Below are 21,695 nucleotides of genomic sequence, written 5' to 3' on the forward strand. Positions count from 1 at the left end.
TGAGGCGGTTCCCGCCACGGCCCCCTGAGGGCGCTGAGGGACGGGCCCCGGCCGCGGCCGCCTTTCTCGTGGTCGGCAAGCGGGGGCCGTTGCCCGTACCCGAAATCGCCGTTAAAAGGTGTTTCCAGGCAAGGGAAGCCGGCCCCGGTGACGCTGCCTCCGTGGCGGAAATTTGCTGTCCCGGCAGCGTGCCACCGCGTTGTGGTGCGGGGGGAGCCCTGCGGGGCAGCGCCGGGGTGGCTGTGGGGCAGGGCGGCGGCGCGACCCGCGCCGTATTTTCACCAGCGCGTGGTAACTTCAGGCTTGTGCGCAGAAAGCTGAGGTAGCAAGCAGAAACTCGTTCTTTCCGTGTACCTCAGTGATCTTGCTCCAAGTTTTGTTGATTTTTTTTAATTTATTTTTTTGCCTAGGCCTATTTTTTCCCCCAAGTTTGAGGTGTAATTCCTCGCTTTGCTACCTGCTCCCGTTCTCTTTGGGCTGCAAGGACACTTTCTGCAAACTATCCCCGGAGCTCCACACTCAGATCTGACAGACTGAAATGTCTTTAGCCCCACAGTATGACAGTCCGTGTTGGGTACTGTTCCCAAATGCCGCAAAGCTTTTCATCAGTAGGCTCTTGCCCAGGCAGCTTCTCAGCTGTTTTCTGCACGTAACCCCGTGTGCTGCAGACCTCCTCCTGGCTGTTGGTGCTTCCACGACGTGGGGAAGGCACTGACATATTTATTTGGGCACCGTGGCACCCTTCAGCCCTCCTACAGATGGGAAACCTCATTTACGAGGCGCTTAGGCTGTTCTCAGAACGGTGGAGGTGTCTTGTTTTCGCACTGCAGCGAATAGTGCTGTGGCTATTTCTGCTCTAAGCATTTTCCAACATTTTTTTTTTCCTCCCTGAAGTGGCTGCTTTAACAGCGTACTACTACACCCGAGAGCATCTCCTTCAAAAGCCAAGCTGCTGTGACCGAGGCCTGGCCCTGCCGATCATCTTCTCCACCCCAGACTCTCTCGGTGGTGCTTCGCTTTCCCCTTTGTCTCCTGCACTGAGCAGCCCTGGAAGCGCCTTAGCCAGATGGCTCCACTTTGCTAAACATTCCTTCGTTTCTTGTGAGTGCGAAATAAGGACTGTGCAGCTGCAGAAAAATGTGTTCTTTGGCCTTTCCCCCCTAGCGGTGCCTCTCTGGCAGGAGGGAGGGGATTGGAAGGTGGAGGAGAGGCGAGCATGAGGGAGCGTGCTCCTTTACTGCAGGCTTTTAAGGCACGGTGAAGGAAAGATGAAATCACCCCAGCTGCCTTCCCCTTGCTCACTGCAAGCCTTTGTGCAATACCCCAGCACCTGTGTTTGCTGAGCCACAAAACTACACTGAGATGCAAGCAGAGGAGGAGAAAGGATTTTGTCGTCTCTCCCTTTTTTTTTTTTTTTTTTTAAATCTCTAAACCCAGCCCAGAGGGGAGCTGTGGCCCCTGTGCATTCCTTACAGCCACATGCCTGCCTGACCCCAGTGGGCTGGGAGGCCTCCTGCCCAAATTCCGCGCCTGGGCAAGGCAGCTGCGTGCTGCAGAGGGAACATGTTCCTGCTGAACCTCTCCCCTCCACCCCGCGTTTTGGGTGGGCTCGTGGCGTCTGTGCCCCCCTCCCTGTTCACCCAGGGCATGCCACTGGCAGAAGTGGAGCTGTAGGAACTGATGGTGACCTTGCATGCTTCGGTGAGGATGCACAGTAGGAAGGGAACAGTGCAGGATAGGGAAATTGCCATCAAACTGTGATTGTATACAGCACTATCATCATTACAAAATACTTCTAATAAGTACTAAGCACTTTCAATACCTTTCCTGTCCTCTCAGGTGCTATGCAATGGTATGAACCCCAGCTGGTTCATGGATTTTTTTCCAAAAATTGTTCAATTTTATTACAGCTTCCAGCAGTCCTAAAGCTTCTACAAATTTGCCTAGAGCTTTGGGTTTTGACTGTACGGTTCAGCTCACAGTTTAAACAAGATCATTTAGACATTGCTACTGTTTAGATGAGTATCCATAAAATTTGCATGTCAAATGATTTACCGTTTCCAGCCCATATCCTTTAGAGGCTTTCCAGAGCAATGCCACATATTCCACTAGAAACCTGTTGTACTTTGTTTTCAATGCATCTGGTCACAGAATCACTATTCCAGGGGTTGAAAGCCACTCTCATTTACTTTCTTACCCCACACTACCTAATATTTCCCCCCTTTTGTCACAATTTTTAATTAAAGTGAATTCTTATAATTTAATAATCACTGTTCTGTGTTGTTTAACAGCTGCCTGCCACATACCCTACAAAACATAAGATTATTACCACCTTCGTCACGCTGTGCACTGCATACACTGAAATCAGCTTCCGCTGCTATGTTCATGATCCTGCTGGCTAAGCGAGCGCTGTGTCTTTGTCACCAAATTCTCTTTTAATATTGGCCTGCAGCTTCAAACTTCAATGCTGATTATAATTTAGGCCTTGCCTCTTGTGTCCTTATCTCACTTTGGCAAATTTAATTTTCCATTTTTATCTTGACTTTTGCATTTGTTGTGTAAAAACTTTTTAAAAAATTTTGGCCTAGAGTCAGCCTGGCTCAAGGAGAATTTGAGTCTTTTTCTGTTTTGTTCTGCATCTAATTGCAAGCAGGCTGGGGAACTCCTTCCCTTTGCCATGTTCTTTCATCCCTAAAGCTTCACATTCTGCTGCTACTTCAGCTTCTCGTGCTTTGAAAAACAAATCAAAGATTCCCTGAGATGCCTTCATCAAATTTAAATGGGGTAGCACGTGCCTACAGATTCTGCCCTTTAGACCTGTTTCTCTCTGAATGTGTATCTGAGCGAGGTAATTCCAGGCTGGTGTGACCTCGAGGCCAAGGCACGCTGTAACAGACCCAGCCTGGCGCTGCTGGCAGCCTGACCGCGCTGTTGGGTGGGGGCCTGGCTCTGCCAACTTCAGTGTGTGGCCACAGTTGGTAAATTTTCAGCAAACCCATCTATGGAAACCCACAGAGTGCTTGAGCAGGACCCTTGCTCTCCTGCCTCGAAGTTTCTGCTCAGCAAGTGGCATGAAGGCACTTGAAGGCCGTGAAGGCACAGTCTGGCTGAGGTTTTCAGCTTGACACAGCTAACAGACAGGGGATTCGCACGGGGAACGGTGCTGAGCGTAACTATCCCATAACCATCGCAGACTAACTGCATTTAACGTAGCTCCCACATCCCTATGCAGGGACCTTGCAGGGGGATGAAGCCCCTCGGCAGCACACGCACGTACCAGGTGACGAGGGACTTGCCCGTCTGCGTTACGAAACGGCGTCACCGTTCCCGCAGTCACTGAGACAGCACACGCCATTCCTGTCTTTACGCTCGGGCTGCTTTTTACTTCTGGATTTTTTTCAAATGGACGTTTGGAAGAGATGATGTGATGTTCTTTAACCACAATTTTCCACTTTGTTGCTGATTCGGGGCTTGCTTGGCTACTTTACCAAGCACACAGCTGTAACGATTCCCAGAACAACAGAATTCTCTTTAATTCGTACTTACTCCTTTCAGCAGCAGTTGTACTGTCAGCCCCATATTTTCTGTGACTGCAAAAATCACTCCATTTCTGGTTTCAAAGAAATGCATATTCCCTGACACTTTTTGCCCTTCCAGACACCGCCTTTGATCTCTTTATTCGTTATCAGCCTCCTAATAATTTTTTTCTCCATACTTTTCCAATGGACTGTCCTACTTTCCACCGGCACCCTATACCGCCTCCCAGCTGCTCTGTTGCTGCCCTCCTAACGGCTACCTGTTGAGGCTCCCAGTCAGCTTTTCTTGTCAAACCACTTCCCCTTTTTCAAGTGGTATTCTGTTCATCTGTGCACTTTCAGGCCTGCCCACCCATTTTTATATTAGCTCCTAGCAAATGGATAAAAATATGCTTAAACATACCAAAGTTTGCTCTGTTCTGGAGCCAAGCTGGCTTTTTATGTCTGATAGAAATGAACCTGCCACTGGAGCTGACAGAAGGACCAGCAAGGTCCTTGCTGACCGGCAAGGAAGGGCCTTGCAGAACAATGTTGTGGACTACGTAGCCTCCACGGGCTGCTGCTTTTCTAGAGATGCCCTAATCCAAAATAGATCCTTAGTGCTAACAAGGCTACTGTCCTCACTGGGAAACCAGTGCCTGGAAGATGTGATTTTTCCACAGCACTTCTGGAATTAGAGTAGTGATTTTTTTAACCCCCAGCTGGCAAGTGGAAGTGATGGCTCCCCTAAGCTGGAGAGGCTGAAGTCTACCAGCTCAGCGATTCACACTGGGACAAAACACCTCTCCCAAAGCTGTGTGTCCCCATGGTTAATATCTGGCAGCAGGAATGCTAGTGTTTTGTTAAATCCCTTTGCTCTCTGAACCAAACGCTGTTTCAGATTAAAATTGGTTCCCGGCAGGCTGCAGCACACAGCAGGCAGCGGCTGCTCCCCTCACCCGGGCAGGTAATAACTTACTGCCAGGAACACCTCCCAGCTGGGATGCTTTTGCAGCCACAAAAGCTCTTTTTTGGCTGCCGCACATGCACTGTATGCCGCTGTGACCAGCAGCACGCCCAGCACGTTCAGCAGCCTGGCTGGACTCCGGCCTCCACGCTGGTCCTGCAGCCGTAACAGAGCATCGCCATGCCAGCAAGCCTTGCTGGGAAGACAGAAAGCCCTTGGGTTGAGCAGGAACTCAAAGCATTTTTGGCCACGGCTCTTGTTTGAGGCGTACGAACAGTTCTAGCGCTGGCTCACTTGTCTCTCCATGGGAAATCCTGTCAGCTGGCTTTTCTTTGAGATTTGTCAGCCACAGCCCAGGCTCCTGCTCAAAATAACCACCTTGTGATGGTGGAGGAAGCCAGGAGAGTGAGATCCGTTTGCCTTTCCTTGGAGGATGGGTAAAACACTTGAGTCCTCTCTTTTGCAGAGAAGGTGTGTGAAATTTCCTGTACTTGATGATCACGTTGTAAAAAAAATACATCGTGCGTCAGCTGATCCCAAGGCAGGCACCGATGCTGTAAGGCACCAGTGGGGAGGAAGCAGCCGGGATGGGCTCCACCAGCCCGCTGTTACAGTTTACTTTTGTGACAGATCCCTGGAATTATTTCTGCCCTGAACACCCAAAGCAGGGCTGTGCAGCAGGAGAACAGAGCCGCGGGCTGTGCCCATCACCATAAGCTAACGTGGCAGCAGTGCCGCAGCCGTGCAGGGTGCTGAGTGCCCGCTGCCTTCGCAGGCTGCCTGGTTCTGATGAAGCACGCGGGTTCCCAGCACAACTCGGTCACACGCAGACGACCGGGAGGTGGCCAGGCCCAACAGATCATTCACTTAAGACCATCTTTAGAAGTGCAGAGCATTTACACCCAGCATTATTTCAGAATAGCTTGTTCTGAAAAACTGAAACAACCCATTTTCCTCCACAGGCGAGACCTGAAAGTACCAGCTGAGATGATCTTTTCAGCTCTTCTCTGCAGTGCTGTGGTAAAACACTTCTAACAGTGCTCTCCTCAGTGCTCGTTAATGGTCTGCACCCCGGGAACTTGGCAGAACTCTGCTTTGCGACAGCATCTGCTATTAACCCTCACGGGGGGCTGGACCAAGACAACCAAGCATGCAAAAGCAAGGCTTTACTGTTTTCTCTGCTCACTCTAATCCAAAGGTTTCCGAACTTCCTTAAAGCATCGATTGCCTTCCCCAAGACCCCTCTCTCCTTTCCAATTTGCAGTCACAGCACAAACATCCCTGCAGCTGGGACGGCGATTGCACAGTTGGACAAATTCCCCATTGGAAAGTACTGAATGGAGCGGGAGCTGGCTTTATTTCTGTTGCCATTTCACTGCAATTTAGCAGCTGGAAATAAGGAAGAGAAACCGGTGCCACATGACCAAAGCTTTCCACAGCTCATGGTCAGGGCATCCCTACAGCAGCATTTAAATAAGCAGGCATTATTTCAGTAAACCACAGCTCCGTGGCCATTACCATAGGCAGCAAGCAGGGCCCTGTGGAAAATACAAGGGTAGAAAACTTCTGGTTAAGTTTTTTTCAGATATTTGCAGGGATTTAGTCACACTGCGGGAAGCTAAGTGGTAATCAATCTCTCGCTTGCTTCTTCACCACCGTGGTTTTCCTGCAATGGCTCCTTGAGGATAATTTATCCATGGAGCTGGGGTGAGGAGCAGCCAAGAAGGACCCTCCAGGCTGAAGCATCCTCAGCCTCAGGCTCCATCCTACAGTGGCTGCAGCTTGCACGTGGCCCCCAGGCCATGCCAGAGCACTGCTTGGGGTTTCTATTGGCATGTGACCGCTCACACAAGCCTCTGGGTTAGCACCTTATTAAAAGAAAGCAGCATGTGAAGAGCTTGCACGTCTGGCTGGGGATGCCGCTCTGCTGGCCCGGGATCAGGTAGCAGCAGAGGGCCAACCTCTTCCGAAGAGCAGAGAGGCCAAGCTTTCCCTGCCAGACCGACATAAAACGAGCTCAGAGTGCTTGCTAGGCTGAACATCTGCCCCCTGCTTCATCCCCACGGGCACGGCAGCCCTGACCGAACCCCTACCCTCAGCACATCCACCTGTGGCCTTGAGGCTGCTCTGCAGTTACAACCATTTCCCTGGTGTCGTCTTTAGGGAAGCCAGAGGCGTTGGATGTGCGGGCACAAGAGGGTTCTGGGGTGCGTGTCTGATTTTGAGCTTACTGCCTGCAAAGCTGAACCCTCTTGTGCCTGTGGAACGGATCAAACCAGCGCCGGGGGCATGGCTCCAGTGACTTTTCTGCTCTGCGGTGACCGCTTCTGACATGTCAACCTTCAGGTCCCTTCCCCTATAAAAATGACTCCTGTTGGGACTGAACGTATCAGGAATGATCACAGCCACCCTCTTGGCATCAAGATGCCACATTTGCTACTGCTTTCAAGTGTTTTCAGGACGCTCAGCAAGTTAATCGGACTTTTTTTTAAAAAGGCCCCATTTTAACCTTTCTCTGAAAAAAATAGTCTATAGGGCTGGAACCAAAAGCTCTGGGTCACAGGGAAATGCAGCAAGGGCCAATGTAAATTACTACTTGCTTAAACCTGCCTTGTGCACTCCAATAACTCTCTGCAGCCAAATCCCTTTTCCCAAACCTCTTTCCATGTGGCCTCTTTGGCTACCAGCTCCTGCACCAGGGAGTACTGGTCCCAGACAGAAGTCACAACCACATCCCCTGCAACCAACCCAAGAGCCTGGGCTGTGGCTGTCTGTGCCAATTCTCACTTGCAGAGTAACCGTAACATGTCACGAGTTTTTGGGCGCTACTGCCCCGGCTGGAAATGGAAAGCACCCCGGTGCACCCGTGGGTAGCAGCGTGCCGCAGCCTGGGGGGTTCAGGAGCTCCTCGGCTCCAGGGCAAAGGCCTCAAACAGCTCTGGCAACTTGAGTGGCAAGCAAAGAGCCCTGCGTACCCTCTGCACAGCAGGGGAAAACAGACAAGTGAGCCGAACGCTCGTCAGTCCCCTTCAGCGCAGGCAGAGCACAGCTGAAATGTGGCCAGATTTGGCAGTTTTACAGGCGAAAAGCAAAAGGCAGGAGTTGCACACCCAGGTCTGCTCCTGGAACCGAGGCTTATTGAGAGAAAACAAGGCTAAAAACCAAACACGCTAACAGGAGCAGACAGAGAGCAAGGTCTGATACCCGTGTATTCCCTGCCCTCATTCACAGAAATGGCTGATCCGTTTCTGAAAACACTTTCCTAGAAAGAAACCAGCCTTAGGCACACACCTGGCCTAGAAATTTTCTGTTTGACTGCTTCAGGTTTGGAGACATTTCCAGCAACAAAGACAAACAGGGACGTAAGTGATACATCTGCTCCTCCTTACCTGCGCCTTTGATGGCGCGCACAGCCCTGGCACAAGACGGGCTCCCAGCAGTGCAAATGGCTTCTAATGCAGCTCCTTCGTGCTGAGCTGCATTAACTCCCTGCCACGCTCACAAGCCTGCCCACAGACACATTTAAATGCCTTATAGGACCAGGACTGGGGTCGAGAGGGAGGACAAAACCACAAACATTTAGTATTCTTATGGGAAATTTGCTGACCTCCCCGCTTAGGCTTTGCTGTATCGTTACGCAGGAGTAAGCACAGCTCACCTCTCCTCATTTATGTAGAATGAGGCTTCTGCAAATCACATTCCCATGGGAACCTCTTATAATTAATTACCTCCTTTTCTGTTTCATGCATCTCTTACAGTTTTTGTCTTTTAACACCCTAGAGGAGGGGACGTGTTGCAAAGATCTTCATGGACAACATCCTGAAGAGCTACAACTGCCTGCAAACCTGGGCTGACTTACAAGGCGACTGAAAAGCAGCCACAGCTTGGTACAGATGCAGGTAAGCAAGGAGCATGTAAACAATGCAAGGGGAGCAGAGGAAGCAGTTTTGGTCCAAGACTTGTATCAAATGTGCTCCTTGTGGTGACACTTGTGGGATGCTGAACCTTACGGCAACATATCCACAGCTGGAGGCCTACAGGTCTACTGCATAAAGTGCTCACAGGGCTCCCTGTGCAGCTTAATTCATCTAAAGTTACCATAAAACTTGCCATGGTGCAAACCCTGATTTTCAGGACTCATGGGCAATTCTGAAAACACTCTTAAAATCTCTGAAAACTCCCCTGCTGTCACACGCATGACACTAACAGGACAAGTTCCCACTCCCCGGAACATTTAACATTAAAGCTCAGACAAGGAGGGGAGAGACTTTTCTCCTCTACCCGTGTGCTCACCATTCCCTCCAGCCAGTGTTTTTCCAACTCCTTCTTGAAGCTCTCCAAACGAATGTCCTGGCCCTGGCCCACTTCGATTCACGTGGCTGTTCAAAGCCTCTTGCAATTTCTACCTTTCTGATTCAAGGCAATCAACGCATAAATCACAGTCCTTGCATGGAGCGGCTCCGGTGTCAGAGAGACATTCCCTGCAGGCTCTGACGCTGCCCATCCTCTGAGAGGAACTTCATCAGGTGCAAGCACTGCGCAACCTGGCATATATTTGCTCTGATACAAACTCACATCCATTTAATTCAACTATTTAACTGCTACAAACCATCACATACCCACCCTTGTTCTGGCTTCAGTTTACTTTTGCAAGAAGAGCACTCACATAACCCACACAACTTGAAAAAAGAAACACACCTTGAGACCTCCTGGAGGGGGTTTCCACGCGGATGAGCCTTTTAGAGATCTTGAGAGCAGCGATCACAAACCGGTAAGCCTGCCTGCAAGGCCAGGAGGGTTGTGGGGTGGGAAGGGAAGCAGCTGTGGAGGAGGAAGTGCTGGATGTCATACATCAGATACATACATATGCATATATTAAGGATGAGATTTTTTTTCTTTTCCTTTTTTTTTTTTTTAACAAAACATCAGAGAAAAGTGTTTTATTGTTACTAAAAAAAAAAAACAACAAAAAAAACCAATGCTCTAGTGTTTTAGGCCATGGATTCTCTAGCTCAGATTCATGGCGTGGAACACGATAACAGGGAAAGTGTCTCATGGACACCTCCCCCTCCAGCCACAACCAGGCGCCCTCCTCCCTTCCCCGTGGTGATCAAACAACATCCTTATGCAAGTACAGAAATTGTTTACATGTAAAAGTAAGATTAGGAAAGTATTTAATGTATTTGTAGCTTTTTTTCTTGTTTTTCCTCTTTTTTTTTTTTTAAAAAAAAGTGATTTAGCAGCTGGAAAGAAAAAGACAGCATCATGTGAGCAGCTAGTGCTGCACAGACCACCAGCAAATGCTCCACAGGTTACTCGCGGTCCACAGACCACAGTTCACAAACTACATTTTAGGGTTTCACAAACTTTGCAGACTGTATTATGGTAGATGCTTCTTCACAGTGAGAGCCAGCAGGTCATCTTTGGTTGTTGAAGAGAGACACACAAGAGACTTAAGGTACTCAGCAGCAGCTCAGTTTGGAGGACTGTGCGGCACTGGGGCACGGCTGAGGTCCCTCTGGGCACGGAGACACCACACGCTCCGCCCGCACCGCAAAGTGACCACTGTTAATCTGTGCCCGGGCTGCGCTCAGACTTCAGACACCGCTACGGGGTGGGCAGAGCCAGGAAGAGCACCGCATCGCTCACTGCGCTTGTTCCACTGACTCTTGCAGGTCGCTTTCATCTTCACCCGTGTGGGCTTTTGGGTTCCTTAAGCACAGCAAGGCAACCAGCAGATGCGAAGGGCGGTGGTAGAAGCCGGGCAGCAACGGATGCGTAAGCCATGGAGAAGGGCTATCGGTTCTCTGCTCGGACAGCTGCAACCTCCGGAGTCACCGCAGTCACAAGTCCCCAGGACCACGCCACCGTTCCAAGTCACACGAAACACCGCGGTCACACGGCTGGAAGAACCAGGCTGGGATCGGGCACCGCCCGCCCCGAGATCACCTCCCAGCCTTGCAGAAACGTGCTGGGAACCAGACAGACCTACGTGGTGCAGCAGCCCAGCTAGCTGCTCATCGCTCAGCAGCCATTAAGTTCTCTCTGCAGAAAGGGTCTCCCAAGCAGCAACCCCCTATTTTTTTTCCTTTTTTTTTTTTTTAAACAATTGCTCTCACCCCTCTTTTTTGGTAGACACACATACATACACACACTATATGTACACAATTTGGAACCGAGGATCTACACAATGAAAAGGAAGCCAGCACCGCTCAGAGATGGTGCACACATTCAGCAGCTGTCAAAGGAGAAGTCGTTTTACTTTCTTTTAAACTTGCAATGTTTGTCTTTATTTTGTTCTTTATATTTTGAAAGTGAAAAGAAATAGTATTGAGTCAATTTGTTTTTTTCTTTTTTTTTTTTTTTTTAAATATTTGTTCTATGTATTTACAAGCCTTAAAGTTGCTCTAAAGGTTCTGAAAGTATCACTAGTACTTTTTCCCCAGGGTAGCACTGTTTTGAATGAGTTATTTTCGGAGCACTCTGGTCCACAGCAGTTTTCTCAAATGCATTTCCTTCTGTTCCAAGGTTATGTATGTTTTGATTACTATTTTCTTTTTAATTTCTGAAGCAAGCTGAGATGCAGGCAGAAAAATCTGATGACAATTAAAAAAAATTGATCTCTTCCTCATCTAGCTTACCCCAACCCCCTTGAAAAGTTTTATCTATTTTATCATGCTTTGAAACAAAATTGAGGTGCATATGAAGGGGAGGGAAATTTATTTCTCTGCTTTTGTTCTATTATACAATTTGTTTACAGAAACTGCAAATTTAAAAATTACACTGGCATTTGCAGTCCTTAAAATAATAAATTAAAAGTTTTAAACTTTTTTTTTTGCTAAACAGATTTGTTTCGCTTTGTGTTTTATGTAAGTATGAGTCCTTGTTTAAAAAGAAAAAAGATTAAAACAGAAAATATTTTCTATAAATAATACATGTATTTTGGTTTAGTGCTCCCGCCCTCAGGTTTGAAGTTTACTTTTTTTCAAGTACCTTTTTTCCTCCATGATCACCTTTGTGTTTATCTATTTTTACCTCTCCCACTCGTGCATGTGTGGGGGAAGGGGGGGGTCTGCGCGAGAATTGGCCTTGCTGCACTGTGATTGGCGAAGACGTGAAACTTTTTAAAAAAATACTTAAATTGTTTCTTTTTTTTTTTTCCTGTATTTTTAAGTTTTAATTATCCTCCGACTCCTCTTCGGCCTCCCGTAGCCATGTGAAGAATGCTGTGACAGACTTTAGCGCTACTCCTTTCCCGTTCTGCTCCGCTGGGTCCTTGCTGCTTTCCCACTTGTAGAAGGCATCCTCCGATATTACCTCCTCATCATACAGGCAATCAAAAAACATCCGTAACAAATCTGCAGTAATGGAATAATGGGAGAGAACATCTGTTAGTGCTGCGCAGTTTAAGTCAGTAGACAAAGACGCGGTTACGGATAAGGGGATTAATGTGACCTTTAATGCAAGAGATGCAGACACAAGTAAAAGGAAGATCTGTCACTGAGTTATTGCTTCCTGGCTGGTTAGACACAGCTGAGAGGGAAAACAGGTCCCTCTGATGCTGTGGGATAACATATGCTCTGCAGGAAAGGGAAAGTGGCCGTGAGAGCATATTATTTAGGGACCGGCTGGCAATCCACGACTGCCCATTCTCCTTTCCATGGACCATGCAGCTCGGCTCCTCTCCAACACCTGATTTTATGTGGCTCAGCAGGAGAGAGAACAAACGACTAGCCCCTTAAAGCTAAGTATTATCAAGATGGGTGGTTTTGTGCACTCTTTTGTTATGTGCTGCAGACTGCCTGGGTACCCTTGCTCCTCTTGCAGTCCCCCGCCTCTTTTCCAACACCATTTTTCTACAGTGTCTCTGGGACAAGACTCATCAGTTGCCCAACTCCTTTGATGCAGCAAATAATGCAATTACAAAGCACAACGCTCTCACATGTCCAGGTATTGTAAACCTCAACAGATAACTTTTTTTTTTTTCCCTCTCTTTGCATCCCTGAGATTTGTCCTTCCTTCTGCATGGCTGCTTATGGGATCAATCAGGAGAAAAGCCCACCTCCAGCAAAGCATTTGGGGAACTGCAGTTCTCTAAAAGCTGGAATCTGGAGAAGCAGAAACCACTGTATGCTATTTTCTCTCAGCTGCTATGTACAAAGGTAAAACTTTGTTTTCATTGTCAAGAAAAGCACGGTCCTCTTCCAGACTCTATTGCTGGACTTTAACAGAAACAACTTTTCCTTAAGCTGTCAGGGTTCAAGACCCCAGTTCAGAGACAACACTTACTAGGAGGCTGATCAAGTTTTACTATTGATGCTTGTAGTGCATAAAGTGCTTGTAGTTCCTTCTCTGTGTCTGAGTCTAGGTACTTGAGTAAGATCGGCACTCTCTGTTTGATAACAGCAGTGTCCACACGGAAGCTAGAAGAGTCCGCTGAAGGGAAGAGAAGAAAATAGGGTCAGCTTTGGTAGATAGCAGCAGGGGTGGATCTTTTATCTCCTTTATTTATTCAAGTAGAAATTACAGATACAGGTTAGCTCTGAGACAAAACACGATGAGAAACAATAGGAAGTATTTCTGATCAAAGGCTTTTTCTGGAAGTCTTGATTTTTACGCTTTCCCAAATTCAACTGACATCTGCAGTTCTCCTGGCCCTAACCAGTCAGCTGAAATATACAAAGAATTACAACCTAACTTTGCAGTGCAAATCATGCCCAAAGTGGGTGCAATGGCTGGAGTTAAAATCTCAGCTATATAGAAAGTTTTTAGATAACTTTTTTTTTCCCCCTAAAAATACTAAAGGCAGAAACAGAACCATCAGCTGCACACGACATAGGAAATCAGGAATATATAAAAATACATGTTAGAAGTCTGTCAGCAACATGGATAAATTAGCAGCTTTTAAAGTAGATCATATAACACAATTAAGTGATTTTTGAAAACAAAAGAAAAAATCCTCAGTTAGAGGCACGGTCAAAAAGTAAAACAGATCAAGATGTTTCAGATACACCCCCAGCAGAGATTCATCAGGAGGCCCTTCGACATTTGTCATAAAATCCTGTGTCACTTCGCCACTAACACTAGGTGGCATCAGAAAGGTTCCATTCTCTGAGAAGAAAGGAGCCGGGCCGCATCTTGCCCCTCACATCCTTCCAGCGACAAGATGAAGTTCAGACCATTTTCTCTGAGCATGACTCTTACAGCTAGGAGCAGAAGTGGGTGCTTTACAAGCACAATTTTTTGTCTTGCCAGATGCCACCAGTAAAATTAAAGAAAACAATGTGAACTGACCAGATGTTTCTGGCTGCAGCGCTTTATTCAAGCACCCCTGGGAATCTGAGGCTCACATGTCTGACTTGGGAACCCACCTCCTCCATTTTCAACCAACTGCTGTACATACAAATAATTCATATAAACTGTCTTTCTAAAAACGCAACTTGCTTTGGACATAAAACTATTAACAAGACAGATACACAAGCTGGCTTCTGTTCTGCAACCCACGTTTCCAACTCGCATGTGGCAATCTGCGATGGTAGAGTGCCCACGCAAGCTTGCTGACACAGGAGAGGAAATGCTAATTAACTTAATAATGTCTAGCACATTTCCACCTTCACTAGAAGAACCAATGAACAATCTGGTATTACTCAGCTGTCTGAAACATCTGCTCACGCAAGGTCACTGGGACACGCCAGGGCCTTGAGAACACCCTACCCAGCAATGTTCCTGGCTGTCGCAGGGGGAATGGACATCCTGCTCCTCAGCACTAGAATTCAGCAGAGTTCAAAAATCTTACTGTATGATGATAAACAGCTCGGGGGGGGAGGAATGATATAAACCCGAAAACTGTAAAATAACTCTTTGCATTTTTCGTTTGTATGGTGTTTACACTGCAAGTTACTCACCTATAATAGCTGCTTTACAAACTGCTGTCATTAAAGCTCTAAGGAATGTAGGTGAACTCATCTGGCTTTCATCTAGATTAGCCTGAAATCGAGAGTAAATGGACCAGTTAAAAACACGCGGGTGTGTAAGAGCAACTGTTTCCAAACTCCACTGCTGAATTTGGCAGGAGGTTCGTGTTCAGCGTAAACCGCTTGAGTTGGAACCCAATTCACCCCTGTGCAGAACTTCAGCTTTCCCATTCAGTCCTTGGGAATAGCTCAGGTACATCAACATGCAACAACAGTTCTCTTGTGATCGATACCCCATTTAACTACTCCCACAACTAGTCATTGTCTCAAGAAAAACTAAAACAACAATGCTTGGCATTTACAGCACCCTTATACATTTTCTAAGAGTTTTAGGCTTTTTCAACAAACTTTAAAGAATGCTCCTTGGATACAGGTTTGTTTGCTCTGTAGAAGAAATTCACAGAATGGCTACGTAACTTGTCCAAGACTACAAAGAGAGCCTGTGGGTGTCCCCAGATTTTCAGTGCTTCTTTCATGTCACTTTTCTACTTCTCTAACAGCCACAGAAAATGACATTTCGAATACATTCCTCCAGCAACAGAAATAACTGAAATGAAGCTGACCGAGATTTAGCTGTAAGCACAGATCTAAATGAATCAGGCTGAGTATCATTTCAGGCACAACACTTAAAATCTGGCTTAAAGGATGCAGCCACAGATAGAGGGCAAAGCCTGGTCCGATGCACTGGGAAAGGTACGTGTACCCTGAACGACTGCCCAAAGGACATTTTTGCAGCACGGCAGGGCATGCAGTTGGACAGGGGCTCATTTGCTAAGGTCAATCAGAAAAAGCAATGAGACGTTTTTATTTCATTATTTGAGAAGAAAGAATGTAACAGCATACTCAGTCTAAAAAGTAATCACAAACCAGAAACAGTGAGTTTGGAGTCAAAAAGTCTATGGCAAGTAAGCAGAAAGTTACACAGTTGCACGTTAATACAACTAAAAATCTTTCTTCCTAAAGCCTACATTGTAGTAACCGATTAACTATATATAAAATTTAATTCTTTGGAAGTGCTGATTGCAGAGACCTGATCATCTTAGTGTTCTAAGCCTAGACAGGAGAACAAAAGAAAAAAAATCAATACCACAACTATTTCTCAGTTCTGACCGTGCCTAGGTGTGCTGTTTCTTGTTACACCACAACTTTATCAGGCAAGTGTGGAGGCACTGTGAAGGTATAATGGAATCCTTTAAAACAAAAGATGCGAGACAGCTCACCATGAAGATAATCTGTGTCTCAACCAGTAACATACAGGTGAGGGCTGTCAATGCCTCTGAGTTTCCCACCTCAGTGGACCTAACGCAGCAATAAGGAAAGGACTCTGTGCCAGTTACTAGGTCTTGAAGGCTGTCTCCCAGCAGTTTTCCCCCCCAGATAACTTGTGCCTGCCACTGTATAAATGCAAAATGACCCGACAGACTGCAGAGATGCTCCTTCAGATGAGAAAACATTCACAAAAGCAGTTAATAAACTGTGTGCAGGGAGGGTGTAAATAGTTTTTATACCTCTACCCAGTCAAAGATTTGTTCATCATTCGCCTTGTCCTCAACAATGAGTTTTTCTAGCTGCTTGTTCAGCTCTTCTGCAGAGAGTTCTTTCTCTGAAAGTGCTTCTGAGGAACTGGAACAGTCAGACTCCGTGAAGTCCAACTTCTGCAACATCAGAAGTGATGATGAGAATTAGTTAAATTAACTTTCCTATGCTGAGTTATACCAAATTGAGGCAGCAAGCTACACTTCATTCTGTTTTCCAATCTTTCAAATGCTAAGCTATCATTACAACGATTTACATACTTTCTTCTGTTCCAAATACTACAAAACATTTTACAAATGTGGGAATTGCATTATCCAGCAAAGACAATCAGGCATCCCAGAACAACTCCAGCCCTGCACAGTATGCGTATGCACAAAACAAAGTGCGTGTTGCTCAACTAGAACTACAGGGAGCTGGACTGCAATTACTACAGTCGACATTTGCTCAAAAAACTGCAGCTAACGCCCCAGTTCTTGCAAAATGTGACAGAGGATCTGCAGTCCCCCCCACCAATCATCAGGCCTTGGTAACCCATTTCATTTCCTGCAGCGCAGCGCTTCCTAAGAGCCAAAACAGGGCAGTGGATCGCTTGGGGGCTCCAAAAGAAGATGGAGCTCCTTCCTTAGGAAGGCAACAACTGGCAACAGCTGCAAGGTGCCCTCCATGAGGCTTGGCTTCTTGCTTTGTGAAACCCTCTGAGATCATTTGCAAGGTGGGACAAGTAAATAATTGCTATCAATTATTCTGACCCTTCTGCTGGCTGTCTGTCCTGCTTGCTGCAAAATTAATTCTCGAGTTCATTCCCCCCTTCTGGAGAAATACATCTACTGGAGGAAACCAACTGATGGGAGACGCGTGCCTCGGATCACAGAGGACAAGGCAGTCCTGCTGGCATTTCAGAATGGAGGTGCTGAAATCATCTAACCTCACCTTAATGAGGGAGACATTTCATCCCACGACCCATACCAACTATACATAAGGATGGGATGCAACAGGATGCACAAATGGGACGGAAGGCCAAAAGTCAGCGTGACAAGTCATTAAGCAGATGCTTGCTCTTAACTCACTTGTTCCATGAGAAAGGTATGTACATCCTCCCCTTCAGGTAAGTAGTCCTTCCAACTGAGGCCAGTCTCCCTCCATAAGGCTCCCACTTTCTTATGGCTCTGAAATACAAACAGTTCGGTCATTTGAAAGACTTGAGAGACAACCATGGGAGCTCACACAATCTGGAGTGGTGCAGCTGTGTCAGGAGAAATAAAGAACCGTTCAGCCACCAAACAAGATGCCTAACAATAAGGTGAAAACATCTGGAAATCCTGTGCAAGAGAAGGCATATACACAATCCTGCCACACGTATATGTATCTTGTAAAGTGGTTAAATGCCACGGTGGTGGGTAATAAACAAGGCATAACGTGACACATGGGGTGTGCAACAGCTTCAGCCAGAGGCTACCTATGAGAAGGGACACATCTGAATAAGGCACAGTTTCCCATGGCCATGACAGAGCTGGCAGTTCGATGACTTTGATTCCTCTCCTGCCTCTGCCATTAACTTCCTCCATAACTCATTCCACCCTGCGCTGGTAAGTTAGCTATTTTTTAGAAAATAATTATTTACATGACTGTTTTCTGTGCAGAGATCAAACCTCAAATTCAGGTACATGATACCAAGTTCACTGTTCCATTTTGAGAATTTGCAAACCTTGAGGAAAAACTCCTTTGCAGCACATATACTACCAACCTATGTTGCGCTGGCCTTTTGGTATCCTGCCCAACGCGATATATGTACAATTCTGACAAGAATAAAAATCCTAGTAACAACCAGCTCTTTTCCCTCAAATGCTTTGCAAAAACTTTTACCTCATAGCACCTGCACAAGGGACATCACTGTGTAGCCTAGGTTAAACACCGATAAAAGCAGCTCGATTTTCCATTTACAAAGCAGATTACAATCTTAAATATACAATGTGGGTTATTAAATGCTACTTGTGCATAGTTCCTGCTACAGTTCATCAGGATCTGAATTAGATGACTATTATTGCATTAAAACACCTGATCTGAAATACCCAAGTCCAAGTATTGGACCAGACAAGACAGAGTTATAAAGCTATGGCAGAAACCCAAGCCTGTCTTCCAAATCTTCAGAGCACAGCAGCTTTTCTCTCACAGAACAGAGGAAGGAAAAACAAAACAAAAAGCAATCAAACGAAAACAAACATGACTGTCCAAACAAGCATAAGACTAAAATAAATTAAAAGCCACTATTTGTACTGCTAGCCTGAAATGCTCCTGGAACAATCACCCTTATCTGAATGCATGCTTAAAAAAACCAAAAAGGCAAGTGAGGGATTTTACAGGGTTTAAAATAGACACTATCCAAAGTGCAGTATTTAGCTGGATTAAAAAAAAAAAAAGACAAAAATGTTATAGGGAAATCACCAAACTGTTTGTACACACGACTGTGAAATGTGTAAGAGAGCTCTAGAAGTTACAGGGTGAAAAGGTGTCACTACCCCTAGTGATGGGTGAGTCTTAAGAGTTGGCAGGTTTAGTTTGGATAAGCACCCAGAAGTCTGAGAGGCCATCTGGAGCTTATCCGAACTCTCAGAACCTCTCCGGTCTGCAAGAACAGCTCTCTCGCAAGATTTCCGGCACTTGCTGCTTCTGGTCAGCCCAGAAATACCTTGAGAATGTCCCTCTTGCAGTATTTCAGCACCCTAGCTTCTGGAAGAAGCCAGGTGCAAAGGTACCTGCAAAAGGGAAAAGTGATGAGAAAAAAGTAGTTAACTTTTTGGAACCTTGCAAGGCTTGGTTTGAAACCAGGGATGAAGAAGCAGGTTTCCTAGGTTATCTGGACTGGCTGGTCCACCCCTAAATATCTTCTTGTGGGAAATGTGAGCATGTAGGCTTCATGCATAAACATACACTTGTTGCATCCAGCTCTTATCTACAGTACACCTGGATACTTACCATTTGTTTGCATAGAAGGTGCAAGATTTCAGCAAGCAAGACCCCGGCTCTTCCCACAGGAAGCAAAGGTTTGCTAAATTCTCTAGAATGAAAGAAAAACAGGTATTTTTTCTTATAATTTGAATCATTTCTGAAGACAGTTAAATTCTCATAAAACAGCACTCCAAGTCTGGAATGCAAGGCAAGGGGTAGTGATCAAACTGAGGCATGAAAACAGCTTTAACTTCCGCCAAGGATAAAGGATTTGATCTAGCTAGCACTGCTGATAAAATGGACTTTAGTGATGCAGTGCACTTGCTACAACAGTGCTTATTACCAATATATTTTTTTCATTTTTAAGTGAGTTCAAATCCACTCATTTTTTGTGGGATGTTGCATTCAGGTAGGAGGACCCTAAAAGGTAAGAGCTTTGGGGGGAAAAAAGGCTATTATTTTCTTAATACACTACTTACAGGAAAAGGGAACCGTTCAGTTGACTTCTAGTTAATCCCCCAAATGTATAAGGACATGTACAAAATAGAGGAACTTTGGTCCTGGAAGCAGTTTCCAGTCTTGCCAACAAGGTTTTGTGCCCGTGTTTAAGGCAACGCCCAGACAGTTGTTACTACACTCCAAGACAAAGACATGTGCATGATACCTTGCTCTCACAAAATCCAATTCTCAGAGCTTCAGTGTGCTTTTGACTGACACTGACTGTACAACATCAGGTTATTTTTTAGCTCAACTGAAACAAACAGGATTGTAGTTTACTAATAGATAAAACTTTCACCCCTGAACCATGTCTACAGAGCAGCAAGCTCCCTTCCCATCACAGCTTTCCTTTTGGTGCAAATCAGAAGTCCCAAACAGTATGCAGCAAGCCCTGCAGCAACTCATATGAGAAGCTGAGCCTTTAATACTATTCGTCTTTTATCTGCTGATGGGAACCATGTTGTCAAAATACCATGGCATAGCCAGGCAGATGGCTCTGGCTCAAACGCCACTGAAAAAGAGCAGCAGTACTTACTGTATAAGTTCTCTCATAGAGATTCCTCCTTCTTTTAACATGGGGGTCACCAACTCAGCTAGGTACAACCAAATATGGGGTATATCTATGGCCATATCGTCTGCCATCTCCAAGGTATCTGAAAACCTTTAGGAAAAAGAAGAAAAGCATCAAGCATTAAGTACAACTCAAACTGAGGCTTTTCCTGCAAAGTAAATGTCTACATTTAAAAAACACTTTGTTAAAACAAACCAAGATAATGAAGAATACTATTGATGTGTTAGGCTTTCAAGTGATTCTAAACCGTTAGGAGTAAATTTCTTGCTACAGTAACATGCAGAGCATGTTGGAAATGCATTGTCTTCTGTAAAACCAGTAGGTAGAGACAACACATCCAGGAAAGTTTCATATACAGTAATTCTTATATCCCAGGAACAAGCTGTTTGCTAACCAGTAAAAACCTGTAAATGTAAACAGCATTTTTGTCTTTAAAAGATCTAATAAATCGAGCCTTCTTAAAAAATCCAAACATTTACAGAAGGGGGATTAATAATAACATAGGTCCAAATGTAAGGCAATCAGCAAAATGTTGATAAATAAGTAAAACAACGTAAGAGAAAGTTCAACACACAAGAGGGTGGCTGGTTTCTTCCTCCACAAGCTATTTGCTCAAACCAGTTAGAGAATGGTCATCAGGAAAAGAAAATGCAGCAGGCTGAATTACAAAACTGCTCCCCAACTCTGGATACGGTTTCCAGAATTGTTCAAAACTTTTCTTTTTGATAAAAGCCGTGTAGGTAGCTTCACTTTTCATGCCTGGTACAAGATGATCATTTTTCTGGCTCTCCTGCCAGTTCTGATTGTTGTCCATTTCTCCCTTAAAAGCTCAAAAATTCTGGGGTACAGCTTCTAAGCAGGAACCGTCACCTTGGCTTGTCTCTTTATGTCCTCTGCCCCTAGTTCAACCTAGTTTGCCCAAGCACTTTTGCCAGAATTTGGTTTCCTGCTGTGTATCTCTCCAGACCTGTGCTGGGACCAGCACTCATCCCATAACCCCTAATTACAGAGTAATTTGTCTTGCGTGAATAATAGTAGTGGTTTATGGTGTTCTTCTCATGTGCCCACTGAAAACCATGGTGGGCACTCGCCCTTTCATCAACTTCAGGACCTATTTTACTTTGTTTATGCCATATTCAAACCACACATCCCACTATTTCATCACACTACTACTTATTTGGCATCACAACTACTTGTCCACACCTTAGGAAACGCAGGGACGGCTTTAATCACAACCCGTTATGGGAACGTATCGCTTCAAACATCAGCAACTGCATGGACACAGACAAGCATACTCCCTGGGGATGTATTTCGTACTGCTACTCTATACAGTTTTGAACTTAGGCTGCCTAAACTTTTCCCGTGAGCCACTCAATTTCATCACGATGAAATTCACTGCCAGATGTGGGTGCACGGGGATCACCATTGGAGCTGTCAGCAGTACCACAGTGAGACAAGATTCAAATAAAAGCAGCAAGACAGGGCAAGGTATGCAGAAACTCAGCGTCTGAAGGCATTATTTCATCTCCTTGTTCTCTGGCTGCTTTTCACAGCTATCCATTTCAACCAACCTGTTCTAAGCCCTAGCAAGGGCTGAGTGGTGCCAGGGATCCCTCCTGGGTTCCTTTTACAACCGGACAGCACTCACAACCAGAGGTGGTTACCATCTGAGAGCTGAAATGAGCCAG

General features: G+C 45.8%; 1 protein-coding gene and 1 long non-coding RNA gene across 22 annotated transcripts in view; one reads left to right on the top strand and one right to left on the bottom strand.

Annotated features, from left to right (window-relative positions):
- The first annotated feature begins 103 nt into the window (after positions 1-103).
- LOC310883180 lies at positions 104-9,396 on the top strand. The gene is made up of 2 exons (XR_014573360.1): positions 104-322; positions 411-9,396. It is a non-coding gene; the product is annotated as an uncharacterized lncRNA (long non-coding RNA).
- Positions 9,397-11,173: 1,777 nt separating this feature from the next.
- The window catches only part of EIF4G3 (eukaryotic translation initiation factor 4 gamma 3), a 153,094-nt gene continuing 142,572 nt past the window's right edge, over positions 11,174-21,695 (bottom strand). For all 21 annotated transcript variants that reach the window (XM_083803109.1, XM_083803103.1, XM_083803105.1 and 18 more), the window contains 7 exons: positions 19,972-20,097; positions 18,966-19,047; positions 17,060-17,158; positions 15,965-16,111; positions 14,388-14,469; positions 12,772-12,918; positions 11,174-11,840 (listed from right to left, as the gene is read on the bottom strand). In XM_083803109.1, the coding sequence (XP_083659235.1) occupies positions 11,659-11,840; positions 12,772-12,918; positions 14,388-14,469; positions 15,965-16,111; positions 17,060-17,158; positions 18,966-19,047; positions 19,972-20,097 (865 nt within the window). In that variant the 3' untranslated portion in view covers positions 11,174-11,658. The remainder of the gene's footprint in view (positions 11,841-12,771; positions 12,919-14,387; positions 14,470-15,964; positions 16,112-17,059; positions 17,159-18,965; positions 19,048-19,971; positions 20,098-21,695) is intronic.

The sequence above is a fragment of the Anser anser genome, assembly GCF_964211835.1.
Source record: "Anser anser genome assembly, chromosome: 17".
Classification (NCBI taxonomy): Eukaryota; Metazoa; Chordata; class Aves; order Anseriformes; family Anatidae; genus Anser; species Anser anser.